General features: G+C 46.3%; 1 protein-coding gene across 7 annotated transcripts in view; it reads left to right on the top strand.

Annotated features, from left to right (window-relative positions):
• The window catches only part of DYSF (dysferlin), a 233,776-nt gene that overhangs the window by 78,074 nt on the left and 138,542 nt on the right, over positions 1 to 17,160 (top strand). For all 7 annotated transcript variants that reach the window (XM_008060561.1, XM_008060554.1, XM_008060576.1 and 4 more), the window contains 4 exons: positions 1,502 to 1,605; positions 8,494 to 8,562; positions 8,740 to 8,783; positions 12,547 to 12,629. In XM_008060561.1, coding sequence (XP_008058752.1) covers positions 1,502 to 1,605; positions 8,494 to 8,562; positions 8,740 to 8,783; positions 12,547 to 12,629 — 300 coding nt within the window. The remainder of the gene's footprint in view (positions 1 to 1,501; positions 1,606 to 8,493; positions 8,563 to 8,739; positions 8,784 to 12,546; positions 12,630 to 17,160) is intronic.

Genomic DNA, 17,160 nt, shown 5'->3' on the forward strand with positions numbered 1-17,160 from the left:
AAAAAAAAAAAAAAAAAATAGGATAGGTGGGTAAACAAAACACAGATATTTGCTAATTGTTGCTGCTGATTATATTCGTGCAGACATTAGCTAGAGTATTTGTTTATTATTTTAGTTGGAAGTCTCACTCTGTCACTCCGGCTAGAGTGCAGTGGCACAGTCATGGCTCACGGCAGCCTTGGCTTAGGCAATCCTTCCACCTCAGCCTCCTGAGTAGCTGGGACTACAGGTACACATCACCACATCTTACTAATTGCTTCTGAGCTCAAGCAATCTCCACACCTCGGCCTCCCAAAGTGCTGGGATCCCAGGCGTGAGCCACTGCACCCAATCAGCTTGCATATAATCTTGAACTTTCACTCATTCATATGCATATAAACATAACATGTATTATACTGCATGTACTGCCATATATATGTATATACACATATCTATTTATCCAAATACTTATATGCAAATAATCTGACCAATTCAGCAAACTAATTGGTTTGGGACAGCATAGGTTAAAAACTCTTAAAAGGCCAGGCTTGGTGGTTCAGCCTGTAATCCCAGCACTTTAGGAGGCCAAGGTGGGTGGATTGCCTGAAGCTGTGGGTTCGAGACTAGCCCGGGCAACTTGGTGAGACCTCATCTCTACAGTAAATAAATAAATAAATAAATAAATAAATAAATAAATAAGCTGGCCATGGTAGCTCTCACCTGTAGTTCTGGCTACTTGAAAGACTGAGGTGGAAGGATCACCAGAACCCAGCAGGTTGTTGCTGGGGTGGCTGTGAGTGTGCCACTGCACTCCAGCCTGGACAGCAGAATGGGACTGCAACTCAAAAACAATAACAAAAACAAAACTCAAACAAAAACAAAAAAGGACCAGAACTGACTTTTTGGTTAACTTCAGATAAGTCATTGTGCTAATGAATATAAAGGGAAGAAACACAACAAATAATGGGATATCATTCTAATAACTTCCAGTTTTTTCTGGGTTGTTTACTGTCCTTAGTGATGTCAAGTTCTTTCTTCTTTTGTTTTTTTTTTTTTAGATTAGAAAATATAGTATATTTAGAAAGTCATTTAGAGAGAAAGAAAAAGGAGATTCACCTCCTCAGGGAGGGAGGGGGGCCAAAGCTTAAGAAAACATGGCCTGGCCATAGCTCAGAGAGCACATGGCCACACCATAGTTTAGCAAGGCAATGGCCAGCGATGTCAATTTCTAATAATCAAAGCAGTCAGTCAGTTGGTAGATCTGTATTGAAAGGCTTTGAGTATAGTGGGCACAGGGAATGAGCGGTCTGGGACTGGCAACCAAGTGGCCCTGTGCCCTCCGGAGCTGCTGCTCTGAGACAGTCCTCCCTCTGGGAAGTCTCTGGGCTGAGTCCCCATGCAAAGGGGCCACAGCAGCCTGATCTGGTCGTTCCAGGGCTGCCTGGAGACAGATGGGGGAGACTTGGGCTATGGAGGTGGGACAGCAAGCAAGCGGGCAGTGACTGGCATGTTCTTCTCCCAGTGGATGATGCTGTGATGGACAATGTGAAGCAGATCTTCGGTTTTGACAGTAACAAGAAGAACTTGGTGGACCCCTTCGTGGAGGTCAGCTTTGCGGGGAAAATGGTAAGGAGCAAAGGAGCAGGAGGGTTCTTGCAGGAGGAGACTTCTGGGAGTCTCAGGGGATGGCTCCGGGCAAGAGCAGGACAGAATGAGGTGCCTCCACCAGAGGCACGTGCACAGAGGGTCTCATCTTGGGATGCATCGTGAGACACACACACAGGCCCAGCTCTCTGAGGCTGCCCCCCACACAACTGTGGAAAGGTCTTTCAGGAGTGTTTCAGACAGACGCATGGTGTGGATGGACCCAGAGAGGATGATGACGGTGGATAGGTAGAGAAATATTGGGGCGGGTGTGGGGGTGGGGAAGAAGCAATAGGATGGAATCCAAACGTGGAGGCATAAAGATAGGGAGACTGTTTTTTTAATGTGTGATAAAACCCAAAGATTGTTTTTAAAAAGTTGTAGCAGGAGTTGGACAGAGAAAGACCACTCTGGTGGGTACCCTAGGGACCTCTTATACATTCCTCTTTCCCCGCAGCCCACCTTCCTGCCCAGAGGCAGGGCTGTTGCTGCAGTCCCTGTTAATTTCTGTCTGAGTACCTCTGTCCATACAGGCTAGTGCTCTCTCCAGCATTTGTGTGCCCCCACGGGCTCTCCCTGGTCACCTTGGAGAGTCCAGCGGACTCTCACAGCTCTCACTGGCTCTGACACCTCCCTTCAACCCCAGACCTCTCTAGGCCTCTAGACAGCTCTGCCTGCTGCCCTTCTGAACCTTTCGGGAGTCATTTTATCTGCCCCAGCTGCCTCACATGCAGGAGCCTCTGTCTTAACCAGGTATCACCATCAAAAGCAGAAAATGTGGGCCGGCCTTGTTTCTTCCCCCTTTTTGAACTCTCCACTTCAGATATGCCACCTCCCGCTCTTGACTTCAAACATGTCCCCAAGGCGCATCCTTTCCCTCTGCCCCGGGAAGCCACTGTCATATCTTCCCAGGACCACACAGCAGTCCCCTCTTCCCATTCTTGTCACCTCATGGCATTGAAGTTTTGAAGATCCCAGGCTATTGGTCCAAGTTCTGGATTTGTCCAATTGTTTCCTTCTGGTGTTGTTCTACTTGTTTCTCTGACTCCTCTATTTCCTGTAAACTAGGTTAGGTCTGGAGACTTGATCAGATTCAGGTTAAGTATTTTGGTAAGAACTCATCATAGGTGACGTTTTGTATACCATATTGCATCACAACTGGAAGCAACAATGTCAGGTTGTTCCATCATCGGTGACAATCGTCTAAACATTTGGTTAAGTGGTGCCTCTAGACCTCTCCCTTGTCCAAATAAATGTTCCCGCTTTGTAATTAGCAAGTAATCTGTGGGTGGTATCTTGGCACTGTATGGATATCCTATTTCTCAGCAACCTCTTACCTAACGGTCTAAGCATCCGTTGACCTTCTTGACTGAATAAGTAATCTCCTTGGGGTTGCAAAGTGGTGATTTTCTCATTAGCATTCCTTTTCTCTTTATTAGCTGGCATTTTTCTGTAAAGAAGAGCTTTGTTTCCCTGCCCCTTTGTTATTACTATGGACCCTGGTAATTTTGATTAATTCAACATGTTAAAATCATGGCATTTTTGTGTGAATTATCCAGAAGCGGCCCAATGGGGGCCCCTTTGAGCCAGCACCTCCCTCCTAGAGTCTAGCACAAGTTCTCAATGGAAATGTGTATGGGAAAGTGATGCGGATTGTAAACCCCTTCACACACAGGTGTACATGCTCATTGCAGACCTTTACCTGAGTGCAGGTTTGGTGCAGGCTTGGGATCAGGGACTGATGCCCGGTACCTGGCATCAGGAGGGGCTGGGACAGTTGCTTGAAGGCAGGTTGGAGAGAGGAAGATGTGGTTGGACAGTTTTGTAGGAACTTGCTCCAAGGACTAGGATCTATTTCCCATTGACAGCTGGGGACGTTTCAAGATTGTTCTTGTTTCTCATTCCCAACCTCAAGGGTGCTCGGATGGTGGCTAGAGCCAAGACCAGCTTGCCTTCAAGTTCACTGCTTTCCTGGAGTTCAGTCCCAGAGCTCTGGGGCTCCTGGCTGCTTGTGGGTCCCTGCCAACACCTTCGATCTCCCCAGGTCTTTGTTCTGAGATGTCCTTGGCGGGCCCTGGGGATTTCTGTGGGAAGGTGCAAATGTCTAGGGGAAGTGAGGGATGTGGCCAAAGCAAGAGACTTATGTAGAGCAGACTGGTGGCTGGGCTCAAGCAAGAAGTTGTACCCCCCATTTTCCTTCTAGAAGGAGGTGGGGGAGTTGAAGGGGGCAGCTGAAGCCCTCCCTCTTGAAAGCTTCAACCTGGTCAGATCAACCTCTGGTGGTCCCCAGGCCTTTCTGTCCTCTTCTCCCTGCTTTGAGCCACCTCCCTGTGGCTTCCCCTGTTCTCTGCTGCTTCCTACTGTCTGTCTCATTCTTTCTGTCCATTTCTCTTAGCCTGCTTGTGTGTCATTTATTTTCTCTTCACATACTAATCTGAAGAGCCCTGGGGTTTTGTCTTCTGTGTGCCCACCCAGCCTGGCCATCTTTGCACTTCCTCTTATGGACACTTGATGGCACTATTATCCAAGACGTGAACTTTGCCACATTTGGCCATTACTAAGGCGATAAGGAGGTGAGTCCTGTGTGCACTTCCTCATGGTACGGGAGAAGGAAAGGGGGGAAACTAGTAGAGAAGGGCAGGAGATTTTAAAACAATGCTTATTTTCTTGAATGCAAGAATAAAACCCATGAATTATTTTTTTAAAATGGAAAAAATCAGGGAGAGGAAAGCAACAAAAAGATCCCACACTGTTTTCTGTGCCCCACACCACCTGGGGATGACTGCTGTTAGTTAACATTTGTGTGTATTTCCTTCTACTCTGTGTTCTCTCTTTGTTTCTGAGTACCCTCCACCCTGTCCCCTCTTCCTGCTCACTGAAAAAAAATTGGATTCAAATTACAGTTGATTTTCCTACTTATCAAATTCCATATTTGCCAACTCACCTACTCACTGAACTGTGTTTGTAATGTCAAAATCAACCTCGTGGCACTTTTGTGGTCATTTGTGGGCATGTGCAGAACTGCGAATAATTTGAGCTGCCCAATATGTTGGATGCTGAGGTCAGGCAGGGGGATGCTCTGCCTCCTTGTTGTAAATAGGTGTCCTTTTCTGGGTCTGTTTAGTGCCATGTTTTTCACATTTTTGTGCCTTTTGCTGGTGATTTTGCTGTTTAAAATGGCCCCCAAGTGCAGTGCTGAAGTGCTACCTGAGCATAAGAAGACTGTGGTGTGCCTTACAGAGGAAACATGTGCACTGGAGACATGTGTTCAGATGTGAGTCTCAGTGCTGTTGGCTGTGAGTTCAATGCCAATGAGCCAACAATACGTATTCGGTAAGCGACCTTCAGTGGAAACACACAGAAGGCCAGGTTATGGACTGATCAGTTGGCAACAATGCTGTGAGGGAGGCTGGCAGGAACTTAGCCCTGCATTTCCTTCAGGAGTAATGAGTCAGTATTCACTAATTCCATGTTCATTGTGACTTTGTAGATTGGAACAACCATGGATAATGAGAACCAACTGCATGCATGCAGTTTGGTAAACTTCTTTTGTCATCTAGGTTTATTAAATAGCCTTTGAAATGAATTTTTTTTTTTGAGTTGGAATCTCACTCCATCACCCAGGCTGGAGTGCAGTGGCACACTCATGGGCACCCCAGCGATGACCTGCTGGGCTCCGGCGATCCTTCCGCCTCAGCCTTCCAAGTAGCCAGAACTATAGTTGTGCGCTATCACGCCCAGCTAATTTTTGATTTATTGTAGAGATGAGGTCTCGCCAACTTCCCCGGGCTGGTGTCGAACCTGCAGGCTCAGGCAATCCACTCTCCTCGACCTCCCAAAGTGCTGACTGAGCCTGGCCAGAAATGAATTTTTTGATTTTTGCATAATATTCCATTAGATGACTATACCATAACATTTAACCTATTTAATCCATTTTTGGATATTATATATATAACATTATATATGTGTATTATATTTATATACTATATTGGTTATATTATATCTATCCAAAAGTAGGTTTTATATATATATATATCCAAAAGTAGATTTTATAGCCGGGCTGGGTGACTCAGCCTATAATCCCAGCGCTTTGGGAGGCTGAGGTGAGTGGATTGCCTGAGCCTACAGGTTCGAGACCCGCCTGGGCAACTTGGCGAGACCGCATCTCTACACTAAATAAAAAATTAGCCGGGTGTGGTAGCGCGCACCTGTAGTTCCGGCTACTCGGAAGGCTGAGGCGGAAGGATCGCCGGAGCCCAGCAGGTCGAGGCTGCGGTGGCCAGGAGCAGCGGCCACTGCACTCCAGTCTGGGTGACAGAGTGAGACTCCAACTCAAAAAAAAAAGAAAAGTAGATTTTATATATATGTATATACATATATATATATATATATATATATAAATTCCAATTTTCCCCTTTTATAAACAACCTTGTAACAAATATCAGCATCTAAGAATCTTTGTCTCCTTGCTCCTACTCCGATTGTTTTTCCATAGGGAAATTTCTAGAATGGGGTTGCTAGGTCAGAGGGCTTATTTTCAAGTATTCAGTTCAGATAACCAAACAGACCTCTAGAAAGGGATCAATAACACTTCGTGGGGAAGTGAAGGAGGGTAAAGAAAAATTGTGAAGGAGAAAAAGAGAGAGAAGAGGAGGAGGAGGAAGAGGAAGCTGTGGGGTGGCACAGGGTGTGGGAAGTCTGGCCGGGACCCGTAGGGCCAGAGGCAGGGCTGGCCTGGGTTGTGGCAGATGGACCCCACCCACATCCCGGCTCTCTCGGGTAGCCCCTGAGAACAGCCAGATGGACGTGCTTGCGGGGACAAGGCTCAGACTCCCTGGGGCAGGGGCTGAAGCAGGCCCAGGTGCCGTGTGTGTGTGTGTGTGTGTGTGTGTGTGTGTGTGTGTGTGTGTGTGTATACAACCTGTGCTTTCTTGTTCCGGGGAGCTGGGGCACAAAGCGGGCAGACCCTCTCAGCTGTTCTCATTAAAGTCCTTTTTCCCTTTTATCTTAAAGTTTTGCTTTAGGTAATATACATATTCTGTCTACCACGTACATCTATTGTATCTGTCTATCGATCTGTCTATCACTGTTCATCAATCTAGCCATCCATTCACTGGTCTGTCGTGAAGAGCCTCTCTCTTGCTCTGGTTCCCATCCATCAGTCGATCTACTTTTCCCCTCCTTTTCAAAGGAAACCCCTGCAGTTCGTTTTGTTTCTGTCATTCTGGTTTGAGGGTACGTATGCAGGCAAATGTGACGGCAGACTCTTCTCTCTCACCCTTCCAACCCACTTGGCTGTGCATTGTACTCACTGCACTGTGCCTTTTGTTTCCACTTAGTAAAAGAACTTGGAGATTGTTTCATATCAGTACGTCGTACGTATCATTCTTTCTGGGGGCTGCATAGTACTCCATTGTGTGAATGGACCATCATTTACTAAGCCTGTCCCACTGGTGGACACATGGGTTGTTCCAAATCATTGCTAGTTCAAGCCACGCTGCAGTGAATGTCTGCACACATGTGTTGTTTCACACGTGTGCAGATGTTCCTAAAGGTAAGTGTCTAGAAGTGTAGTTGATAGGCCAGTGGGAGTATGCACTTGAAAGTGTAACAGATAGTGGTTAACCGTCCTCTGTAAGTGTCAAACTATTGTTTTCCCACCAGGCAAACGTTTCCCATAGCCTTGCCAACAGGGGTCTGTCAGAGATTTTTTATGAATCTGATGGGTTGGAAATGGTATCTCATTAGTTTTATTTGCATTTCTTTTTATTACCAACAAGATTAAGCGCCTTTTTATATGCCTCGCTGCCTTCTGCCTCCAATCCAGTGAACTGTCTCTTCTCACTCCTTGCCCATCGTTCCACTGGATTGTTGGTCTCTTTTCTGTCCTTACTCGCCTCTTTTTTAATTCAAGGGCTAAATCCTGGCTCCCAGCCCTGCCCTCCATCCCAGGCAGCCATTGCCCAGGCTCCTTTTATGGGCAGGAGGAAGGGCTGCCACTGGGTGAAGAACCAGGGTTGGAGACAAAGTCCTCGCCCCTGGGGACCTGAAGTCTCTGATTCAAGTCAGATGCTCATTAAATGAGACAATGCACATAAAATGCTTAGCCCAATGCAGGGCTCGTAGTAAATGCTCTGCAGAAGGCTGCTCGTTGTTTTTGCGTGTAGAGCGTGCAAACCTACCGGGTTCTGTAGATCTGAAACTGAGTTTTCCCCTGCTGTCCTGTGTGTGGGTGAGGATGCCCTGGGACTGGCCAAGGGGCCTGGTGCTGCCTATGGATTCCAAGGGCAGAGTTGGGCTGTGAGCTGCTGGTTTGGATCTAGCTACCACTCCTGCTGGGTTTCTTGCTTGTGAAGTGCCCAGTCTTTAGGGCAGAGCTGGTCAGAGACAGACGGTGACTTAGAGGGTTTGGCCCTCCCCTTCCCCCATCTCTGATTGCCTAGGGTTCAAAGTCTTCCAAAGTAACAGGTGATCTGGGCTGATGGGCAAAGGTGAGCACCTTGGGTTGTAAGGACCTCTGGAAAAGCCAGTCTGGACTAGGCTCAGGGTCCAACATTTAGGGTCATGGCCATAAGGGAAGGTGGGGAAAGGAGACTTCCAATGAGAAGTATGAGTTAAGGGTAGAAGAGCTGTTTTAGTCAGACAACCCACCCCACCCCAACCCCTACCTGCTCTGACCTTCCATGAGCTTTGTCTCTGCAAAGATGTCCTGTATCTGAGCAACTGCACTAAGCCCCAGGACCCCAGGGTCTTATGTCACCCCTGAGGGCAACCAGCATGGCAGAGGATGGCTGTCAGCTGGTGTGGTGGTCCCTGAGGGAGCCGAGGGTCTCCATGGGGCTTGATCCACCTGTCCTTTGTGTCTTCTAGCTCTGCAGCAAGATCTTGGAAAAGACGGCCAACCCTCAGTGGAACCAGAACATTACGCTGCCTGCCATGGTGAGCCTCATTCTCCCCCAGCCCACCTGCCCAGGGAGGCCCCTGCAGCTCTGGGTTTCAGAGGTTCAGAGCTCCTCCTCCCTAGCATCCTGCCTGTGTCCCCGACACTTGCTTGGGAAAGGAGGTGTTGCTTTCTTCAAAATGACTCTACTCCTGACACGGCTTTTTCCTCCCCAGTTTCCCTCCATGTGTGAAAAAATGAGGATTCGTGTCGTGGACTGGTGAGTTGAGTTTTGGAGTCTTTGGGGGTTGCTGCTTTGCGGGGTCACTGAGTCCTTCCGTTTCCTTCAGTTCAGTTTGCTCATGGTGAGAGGATGTTGTGGGTAAGCTGGCTTCCCCTGCAGGAAGCCAGAGAGGGAAAGGGTGTGGGCACTTTTTGGGAAGCTCACTCAGGCCCTGCTTGCTAGGACAGAAGGGTGTCTGCCCTAAGGATAGATGAGGAGGGCCCAGGTGGGTGGGGCTGTGAGGACGCTCTCGGAGGGAAGGAAGGGCTGGGGAAGGCTTCCTGGAGGAAGTGGGGCAGGCAGGAGGGGTGAGGCTTTAATAAGTCCGTGATGAGGGCGTTCTTGTGAAGAGAGGACTCTGAGCCCAGGCAGGGTGGCTGGGAAGAGCAGAGCTTCTGGGATGGTGGGCCACGATACTCCTCTGGATCGGTAGGGTGAAAAGAAAGGGTTCCCAGGCTGGGGAAATGGTCTGGGTGGCCTGAGCAGGGGACATCACGGCAGATGTGCAGCTGGTGAGGACAATGCCCCATGGGCATCTTAGAAAAATGATAGTATCCGGCTAGGCGCAGTGACTCGCACCTGTGATCCCAGCACTTGGGGAGGCCGAGGCAGGAGGATTGCTTGAGTCCAGAAGTTTGAGACCAGCCTGGGAACACAGCTAGACCCCACCTCTAAAAACAAACAACAAACCCCACACAAAGCAAAACAGCAACAAAACAAAACAAAACAAAAAAATAGAAATGATAACATCTAACACGTGTTGAGCACCTACTATATGCCAAATCCTGTTTCCAGCAAGTGCTTGACATGCGTAATCTCATATGCCCCTCGACTCAATTGCAAAATTCGCAGATGAGGAGATAAGTTGGGAATATTTGAGTGACCTGCTTGAGGTGACAGCCATAAAGTAGCAAGGCTAGACTTGAACCCCAGCGCTTTGCTTCCACAGCCTGGGTTCTCAACCTCCAGGCCATGCTGCCTCCTGCTATGCTGAGGCTATCTCGCTCACACTTGAGGGGCACGTTAGGGGTCCACACGTGTGATCTCAGGGCACCAGGCTTTCCCAAAAGAGAGAGTTGTCCTTTCTTTGCCCCCGAGAAGTCTTGGCCGCGTGGTTCCCCGGCGTGTTCTCCTTTGGTCTCATGCCCATGGCACCCCCAACCAGGAGGATAATGAAAGACTAGGGAAAAACCCCCAGGCCACAGAACCATTAAGCTGTATGCCAGTTCCCCAGGCCTAAAGAAAACAGCTTGTGAGAATTAGAGGAGAGGAAAGGGAGCAGCCAGGAGGGCCTGCGAGGGAGAGGCCTCTGGGGCTGTGACCACGGGTATGTACCACGGGGAAGCGGCTTGGAGGAAAGATATGCTTGAGGCTCCAGAATGATCTCTTCGTTCCAGCCCCAGTGTGTGCGTGCTGTGTTGCCCGTGGGTGATTTGCCGTGCATGTTGATGCACGTCTGTGCGTGTGGATGTGTGTGGGTGCCGCTGTCCCTGTGTTGTGGATGTGCCTGGCCCAAGTCCGGGTGAGCCGTGTCAGAGGCATCGGCATACTGTACAATCCAAACACATGACAGAATCTGGTGGTTGCAGCTCTGGTTTGGGTTGAAGTGGCATTTTTATTGTGAGGCTATTTTCAGACTTGCTGTATTTTCCAAAAGCAACCCCAAGCCCCAAAACCCAACTCTTGGCCAGAACGCATTCTGCTGCTGCAAGTTCCTATCCAGAAGAGTACTTTCTTCCCAGAAAATGCAGATAAACTTTTGTCATTACCTGAATTCTGGAAATATGTTATAGTTCCTATGGCCTTTTCTCTGTAACTTAATCTTCCATTCGATTCTTTAAAAATTCCTTTTTCATCAAAAAAAACCCCAAACCACTCTCCACCTCCATAAAAAACCCTGTCTCCCCCCAATTCTCCTTCTCTCCTTTCCAATTCAGACAAGGCCAGAGGTCAGAAATCCAATTTCTCTTCAAGGGCTGGTTTTTTTTTTAGCGGTTGGTCATGAAGGCAGTGGAAAAATGCCATCAACTGTCAGTTATCTGGTGCTGATCATCTCACTGCAAAACATTCAAGGAAATTTTTGTTTCCCAGCTCCTCCTAGCATCATTCACCAGGAATGATGACAAAGATGATAAAGATCTGTGCTGATAGTTCACTCTTCCTAATGTAGTCCTGGTTGTGATGGGAAGCTCTAAAACCAAAGCTTAATCACCTCCCTGGGAAATACAAAGAGGAAGGAAGGGAACAGCAGACGTGGGGGGATCTTGTGGGGCTGGGAATTGAAAGAAAAATGAAATCACCGTGCCCGGATGTGTCTTTCACAGCAGGTTGGGCTGCCTCACCTGAAACTGCCCATGGCCAAGGTGCTCATAGTGGGAGGAGCACCGAGGAGGAAAGATACGCCGGAGAAACTTTCTGGAGGAGATAGGCCTTGTCCAGCCTGGTGTTGCTCAACCTTAGCACTGTTGCCATTTGGGGCTGGAATATTCTTTTTTGTGGGGACTGTCCTGTGCGTTGCAGGCTGTTTAGTGGCAACCATGGCCTCTACCCGCGATAAGCCAGCAGCACCCCCTTCTCACACTAAAAACGTCTCCAGATGTTGCCAGATGTTCCCTGGGGGTCAAAACCCCAGGTCTAGCCCACCAAAGAAGCAGTGCGTGGTGGCAGCCAAAACTCTGGTTTCCACATCAGCGTCTTTGTCTCAAATCCCAGCTTTGCCATCTTGGCAAATTACTTAACCTTTTAAACTTCAGCTTCCATGTCTGAATGGGGGCTAATTGTAGTACCTGTTTGACAGGGCTGATGTGGGATAGAGTGAGTTTAGTCGCTTGATGGTTTCTGTGCCATGCTTGGCTCTTGGTAGGTGCTTAGTACATGTGAGCTGTCACTGTTATCATCAAGGGAGCAGGTGTGGGATTCAGAGGGAGGGCTGCTCAAGACATTGTTGGCTGATGGCTGAATCAATCAGTCTCCTGGAGCTGCTACCTGCAGTCCCCTGTGTTGGTTGGGGAGGGGAGAAGTCCCCTCTTGGTAAGCAGGACAGGCCCTGTACCGTGCCCGGGAGCTGTGTGTGCCATGGCATGGACATCGGACCAGAAATCAGGACTTCAGGGCTTCAGTCCTGGCTTTGCCCTCCCCCCACTTGGGCTGCCCTTGGGCAAGTCCCTTCGTGGTTTCAAGCCTCAGTTTCCTAACTGCAACAGAGGGAAGAACGAAATAATTTATTGACAAGGCTTCTGCACGATAAAGGTAAAAAGTGCTTCGTTACATATAAAGTCAGATACAAAAAGGAATACTATGTTAACACTGGCTACTTCAAGACCATGGTCTTGGAGATAGTTTCCTCTTGCTTACCTGGTCTTCTACTTGATCTGGACAGCTCTTTAGCTCCTGGAGCCTCAGCTCTCCCTGGGGTTGGGAATCTGGCTCCCTGAGCAGACCCCTGACCCCGGCTCTGCCTCCTGGCCTCTTGCCTCCTTCCTCCCTGTCAAACTACAGATGTGCCTTCAGAGATCCAGGCTGGAGGTCGGGGGTTGATTGGCTGAGGGGATGCCGATGGCGGGTGAGACGGACTTGTTCCCTCTGGGAGAATCTTGGACAATCTTTCTGTGCAGTCTTTTCTTCCCTAGTCTTACCAGGCGTCATACCCAGAGTGAAGACCGAGTCTCCCCACAATGTGTAACTGAGGTCACTTCTTTCCTGCATGGGCTGTGGCCTGTGGTCCCTCTCCTGTGTTCAGGCCCTCTCTGTCTTGCTCTAGGGACCGCCTCACTCACAATGACATCGTGGCCACCACTTACCTGAGTATGTCGAAAATCTCTGCCCCGGGAGGAGAAATAGAAGGTATGTTCAACCTTTGATCTGCCCTCTGACTCCTGTGCTCTCCCTTGTCCCGCCTCTATCCAGCGTATACCTCTCTCTGGTTTTGAAAGTTTTCAGAAAAGGGACGATGCTAAGGCCTTTGTTGCCCGTTTTCCTTGGGGGAAGCGTTCTGGCCCATGAGAGAGATGGCCTGTAGACATCTAGGATTCTCCATACTTGGACCATGGGATACACCATTGAATGGTACACAAAGGGTGGTGATTCATTCCTGGTGATGATTCATTCCTGCTGATGATACTGGTTGGCTGTGGCCACACCATCTACTGGGTCCTACTTTGGCTGACTGTGTTCCAGCCATTTCAAAAGCTATTAAAAAAGTCTGAAAGAACATAAAATTGACTCATGAAATTACCCCAAAGCCCATTCTTCCAGACCAAAACTAACTTAACATTGTGGGGCCTTTCTGTATGTGTGTATACATGCATGTACTTGTGCAAACAATACATGGATATATATATGTGTGTGTGCTAAAAACGAATTGTTTTGAAAATTGTTACTTGCCACTTGGCAATACAACATAGATGTCTTTTCAAGTTATTGAATATTCTTCTACGATACAGTTTTTCTTTTTTTTTTTTTTGAGTCAGAATCTCACTCTGTCATCCAGGCTGGAGTGCAGTAGCATGCTCACAGCCACCGCAGCCTCGACCTGCTGGGTTCAGGCGATCCTTCTGCTTCAGCCTTTCAAGTAGCTGGAACTACAGGCGTGTGCCACCACGCTCAGCTAATTTTTTTAATTGTAGAGACAAGGTCTCGCCATGTTGCCCAAGCTGGTCTTGAACTTATGGGCTTAGAGTGCTGGGATTATAGGTATGAGCCACTGCGCCCGGCTATGATAGTTTTAAATGAATACACACATTCCATTGTGTGAATGTGTCATACTCCAAATGAACTAGTTAGTGATGGAAATTTAGGTGTTTTCAAATTTTTCTACATTTCAAATTTTTCTACATTGCAACTAACTGCAATGAATGTTTTTGTAGCTGAATCATTACATGATTCATGAGTTTCCTTTTGGATAAATACCTAAAGGTAGAATTGCCATGTTAAAGGATTTCAACATTTTTAAGGCTTTTAGTATATATCAAAATTACCCTTCAAAAAGGCTGGACTAATTTATATTCTAATTTCTCTCATAACCTTATTTTGCTCCATCTTCCCCTACATAGTGTGAAATATTAATATTTAAAAAGAACTTTGGTAATTTAATAGGTGAAGATGGCATTTCATTGTTGTCTTAATTTTCCTTTTGATGACAGCTGGTGAAGTTGACCAATGTTAATTTTAAGATACTTTAAAAAATATTTTATAATTGTATATAATATATTTTATATAATTTATATGTATTCTATAAGTTCCATGTCTATGTTCTTGGTCCATATTTCTGATGAAATGTTTATCTTTTCGCATTGTTTTGAGAGTTCTGTATATGTAAATATTAACTTTTCCCCTGTCATATATGTGGTACATAATTTTTGTCAGTTCTATTTTGCCAATAAATAGTTTTTGACCTATAGAAATTTAAATTTTTTATGTAGCTAAATCTGGTAATCTTTTACTTAGTGAATAAGGCAGAAACCTAGCTTTACTTTTTTCAAAATTATTCTCTGCTGATACCAACATTGTATTTTGAATAATCTTTTCTCTATATTTTGAGAATCTGCTAGAATATGCTGCTTTTATCACCTACTAAATTCCTAAGTTTTCTTGGACCTGCTTCTTGATTTTCTATTATCTCCAATTGGTATGTCTGCTTATTATTTCTTCGGTTTTGGTATCTGGGTCATGCTGGCTCTGTAAAATTAATTGTAAAGCCCTAACGTCTTCTCTAACATCTGGAACAGTTTATATAACATAAGAATATAGTATTTTGAGGGTTTGAAATAATTCACCCATAAAACCATATGGGCGGGGTGCCCTTTTTGAGTGGGTATCGTAATAGCTCTTTAAACACTTTTGAATTTCTCCTGCGATCATTGTTATTTTTAGTTTGTTACTTTTATTCTAGTCAGTTTAGATAATTTATGTTTTCCTAGAAAAACATCCATTACATTGAGGTCTAATTTATTTACACAGTGTTGTTCAGAATGCACTCTTCTATAATTTAGACAATTCTCTATACCTGTGGTGATTTCCATTTTCTTATTTCTAATGCTATATGTTTGGGTTTTCTTTCTTTTTTTTCTTGATTAGCCTGGTTAGGAGTTTACTTTTAAACTTTATTGGATTTTAATCTCTGCACTCATTTCTTTAACTCTCTTCAGACTTATTTTATTGTTTCCTTCTCTAACTTTCTAACTTACTCCCTGTGCTTATTTTTCTCAGTTTCTTATTTAAATAATGAAAGTATGGCTTAAGCTGTATATGTCATGCTTAAACCTTAAGGTTTGACAAGCCCTAAGGTTATATTTAACTCTATTTTTATTTTTTTACATTAAAATACTTAATATCTGTTTTGAGTTTATTTTCTGAAAGCAGTCTGATTTGATCTCTTCAGTGTTAGTCTTTTTTTCTTTTCCTGGTTAGATGCTGCTTGTAGGGATTTAACTTTGTTTTTTTTTTTTTTTTGAGTTGGGAGTCTCACTCTGTTTCCCTGGCACAGCCATGGGTTACTGCAGTCTTGACCTTCCTGAGTAGCTGGGACTACATTTGAGCACCACCACAACTGGCTTGTTTTTTAAATTTTTTTCTCCTCCTCCTTCTTTTCTTTTTTCTTTTCTTTCTTTCTTTCTTTCTTTCTTTCTTTCTTTCTTTCTTTCTTTCTTTCTTTCCTTCCTTCTTTCCTTCTCTTCCTTCTTTCCTTCCTTCTGAGACGAGGTCTCCCTATATTGCCTGGTTTGGTCTTGAACTCCTAGGCTCAAGCAATCCTCCTGCCTTGGCCTCCCAAAGTGCTGGAACTGCAGGCATGAGTGACCATGCCTGGCCTCTTTTTTTTTAACATTTTTATAGTTTAGAAAATTACTTTGGTCTATCTAGATGCAGGACTCTTTTCATTGGATTTAGTCTGAGACATGGTGAATTCTTAAATCTGAATTGAGGAATATTTATAAAAAATTCTGACACGATGCCGTGGACAGCTGAAGGCAGTGTGGGATAATGGTGAGAGCCCCAGCTCTGGAACCAGCCTGCTTGGGTTCAGATACTGTTGTGTCTGCTTCTTTGTAGCTGAGTGGCTTGTTCCTGTCTCTTCTCTGTAAAACAGGGCTCTTACAAGCCTCAACCTCATAAGGTTGTTGTAAGGATCCAACGGGTTTATAGGTGCAAATTTCTTATAGTGTCTGGTACACAGTAAAGTCTAAAGTAACAATTGCTGTTTATTCTCACTATTATTGGCTTCCTGCATCATGAATCTGATTTCTTTTTTCTGTTCCAATTTTGCTTTTTACTGACTGCTTCCCACGTGGTTTAAAATTGGCTGTGGAGCCGGGCTCAGTGGCTCAGCCTGTAATCCCACGCCTTTGGGAGGCTGAGGTGAGTGGATTGCTTGAGCCCGCGGGTTCGAGACCCACCTGGGCAGCGAGACCTCATCTCTACAATAAATCAAAAAATCAGCCGGGCATGGTAGTGCATGCCTGTAATTCCGGCTGCTTGGAAGGCTGAGGCGGAAGGATCACCGGAGCCCAGCAGGTCGAGGCTGCGGTGGCCGGGAGCGGCCACTTCACTCCAGTCTGGGTGACAGAGTGAGACTCCAACTCAAAAAAATAAATAAATAAAATAAAATAAAATTGGCTGTGGCATTTTTAGTTTCTTGTCGAGCCTTCTGTGTCCTCTGCCGCTTTTAAATATACATATTTATTTGTTTATTTTGAGTTGAGGTCTCACTTTGTCACCCAGGCTGCAGTGCAGGGGCACAGTCATGGCTCACCACAGCCTCAAACTCCCGGTCTAAGGAATCCTTCCTCCTCAGCCTCCCAAGTAGTTGGGACTAAAGGCGTGCACCCCCAGGCCTGGCTACTTTTTAGAATTTTTTTGTAGAGACAGGATCTTGCTATGTTGCCTAGGCTGGTCTTGAATTCCTGGGCTCAAGCCGTCCTCTCGCTTCGGCCTCCCAAAGTGCTGTGATTGCAGGCGTGAGCCGCTGCACCCAGCCTGTCACTCCTTTTATGGTTTCATTTTCTTCTTTGCTCCTTGTCTTTTCTTTCCCAGGTTTCACTTTGTTCCACAAAGGTTATGGCTTCCTGCGCTCTATGGGGATGCCCAATCATTTCCTGACAAGGGCAGACGCACACTCTCCTGGACCCGATACATGGGCTTCCCCATCCTGGTTGGCACTCTGGGTGCCCCTCACCACTTTGCTCCCTCTCCAGCAAGCTCTGTTCATGTCCACGTCTTTCATGCACAGACAAGGCGCATGGGTCTCTTCAACCATCCTGTCAGGTCTTTAGCTGGAGGACAGGTTAATGTGCCCAGTTTCTGGTAGACACCACCCGGTGCTCTTGAAACAGGTGTCTTCTCCAATCTCCTCTTCTGGGCCCTCTGAAATATTAAATGG

Source organism: Carlito syrichta, unplaced genomic scaffold (assembly GCF_000164805.1).
Source record: "Carlito syrichta isolate Samal-C Ts95f unplaced genomic scaffold, Tarsius_syrichta-2.0.1 Scaffold92612, whole genome shotgun sequence".
Lineage (NCBI taxonomy): Eukaryota > Metazoa > Chordata > Mammalia > Primates > Tarsiidae > Carlito > Carlito syrichta.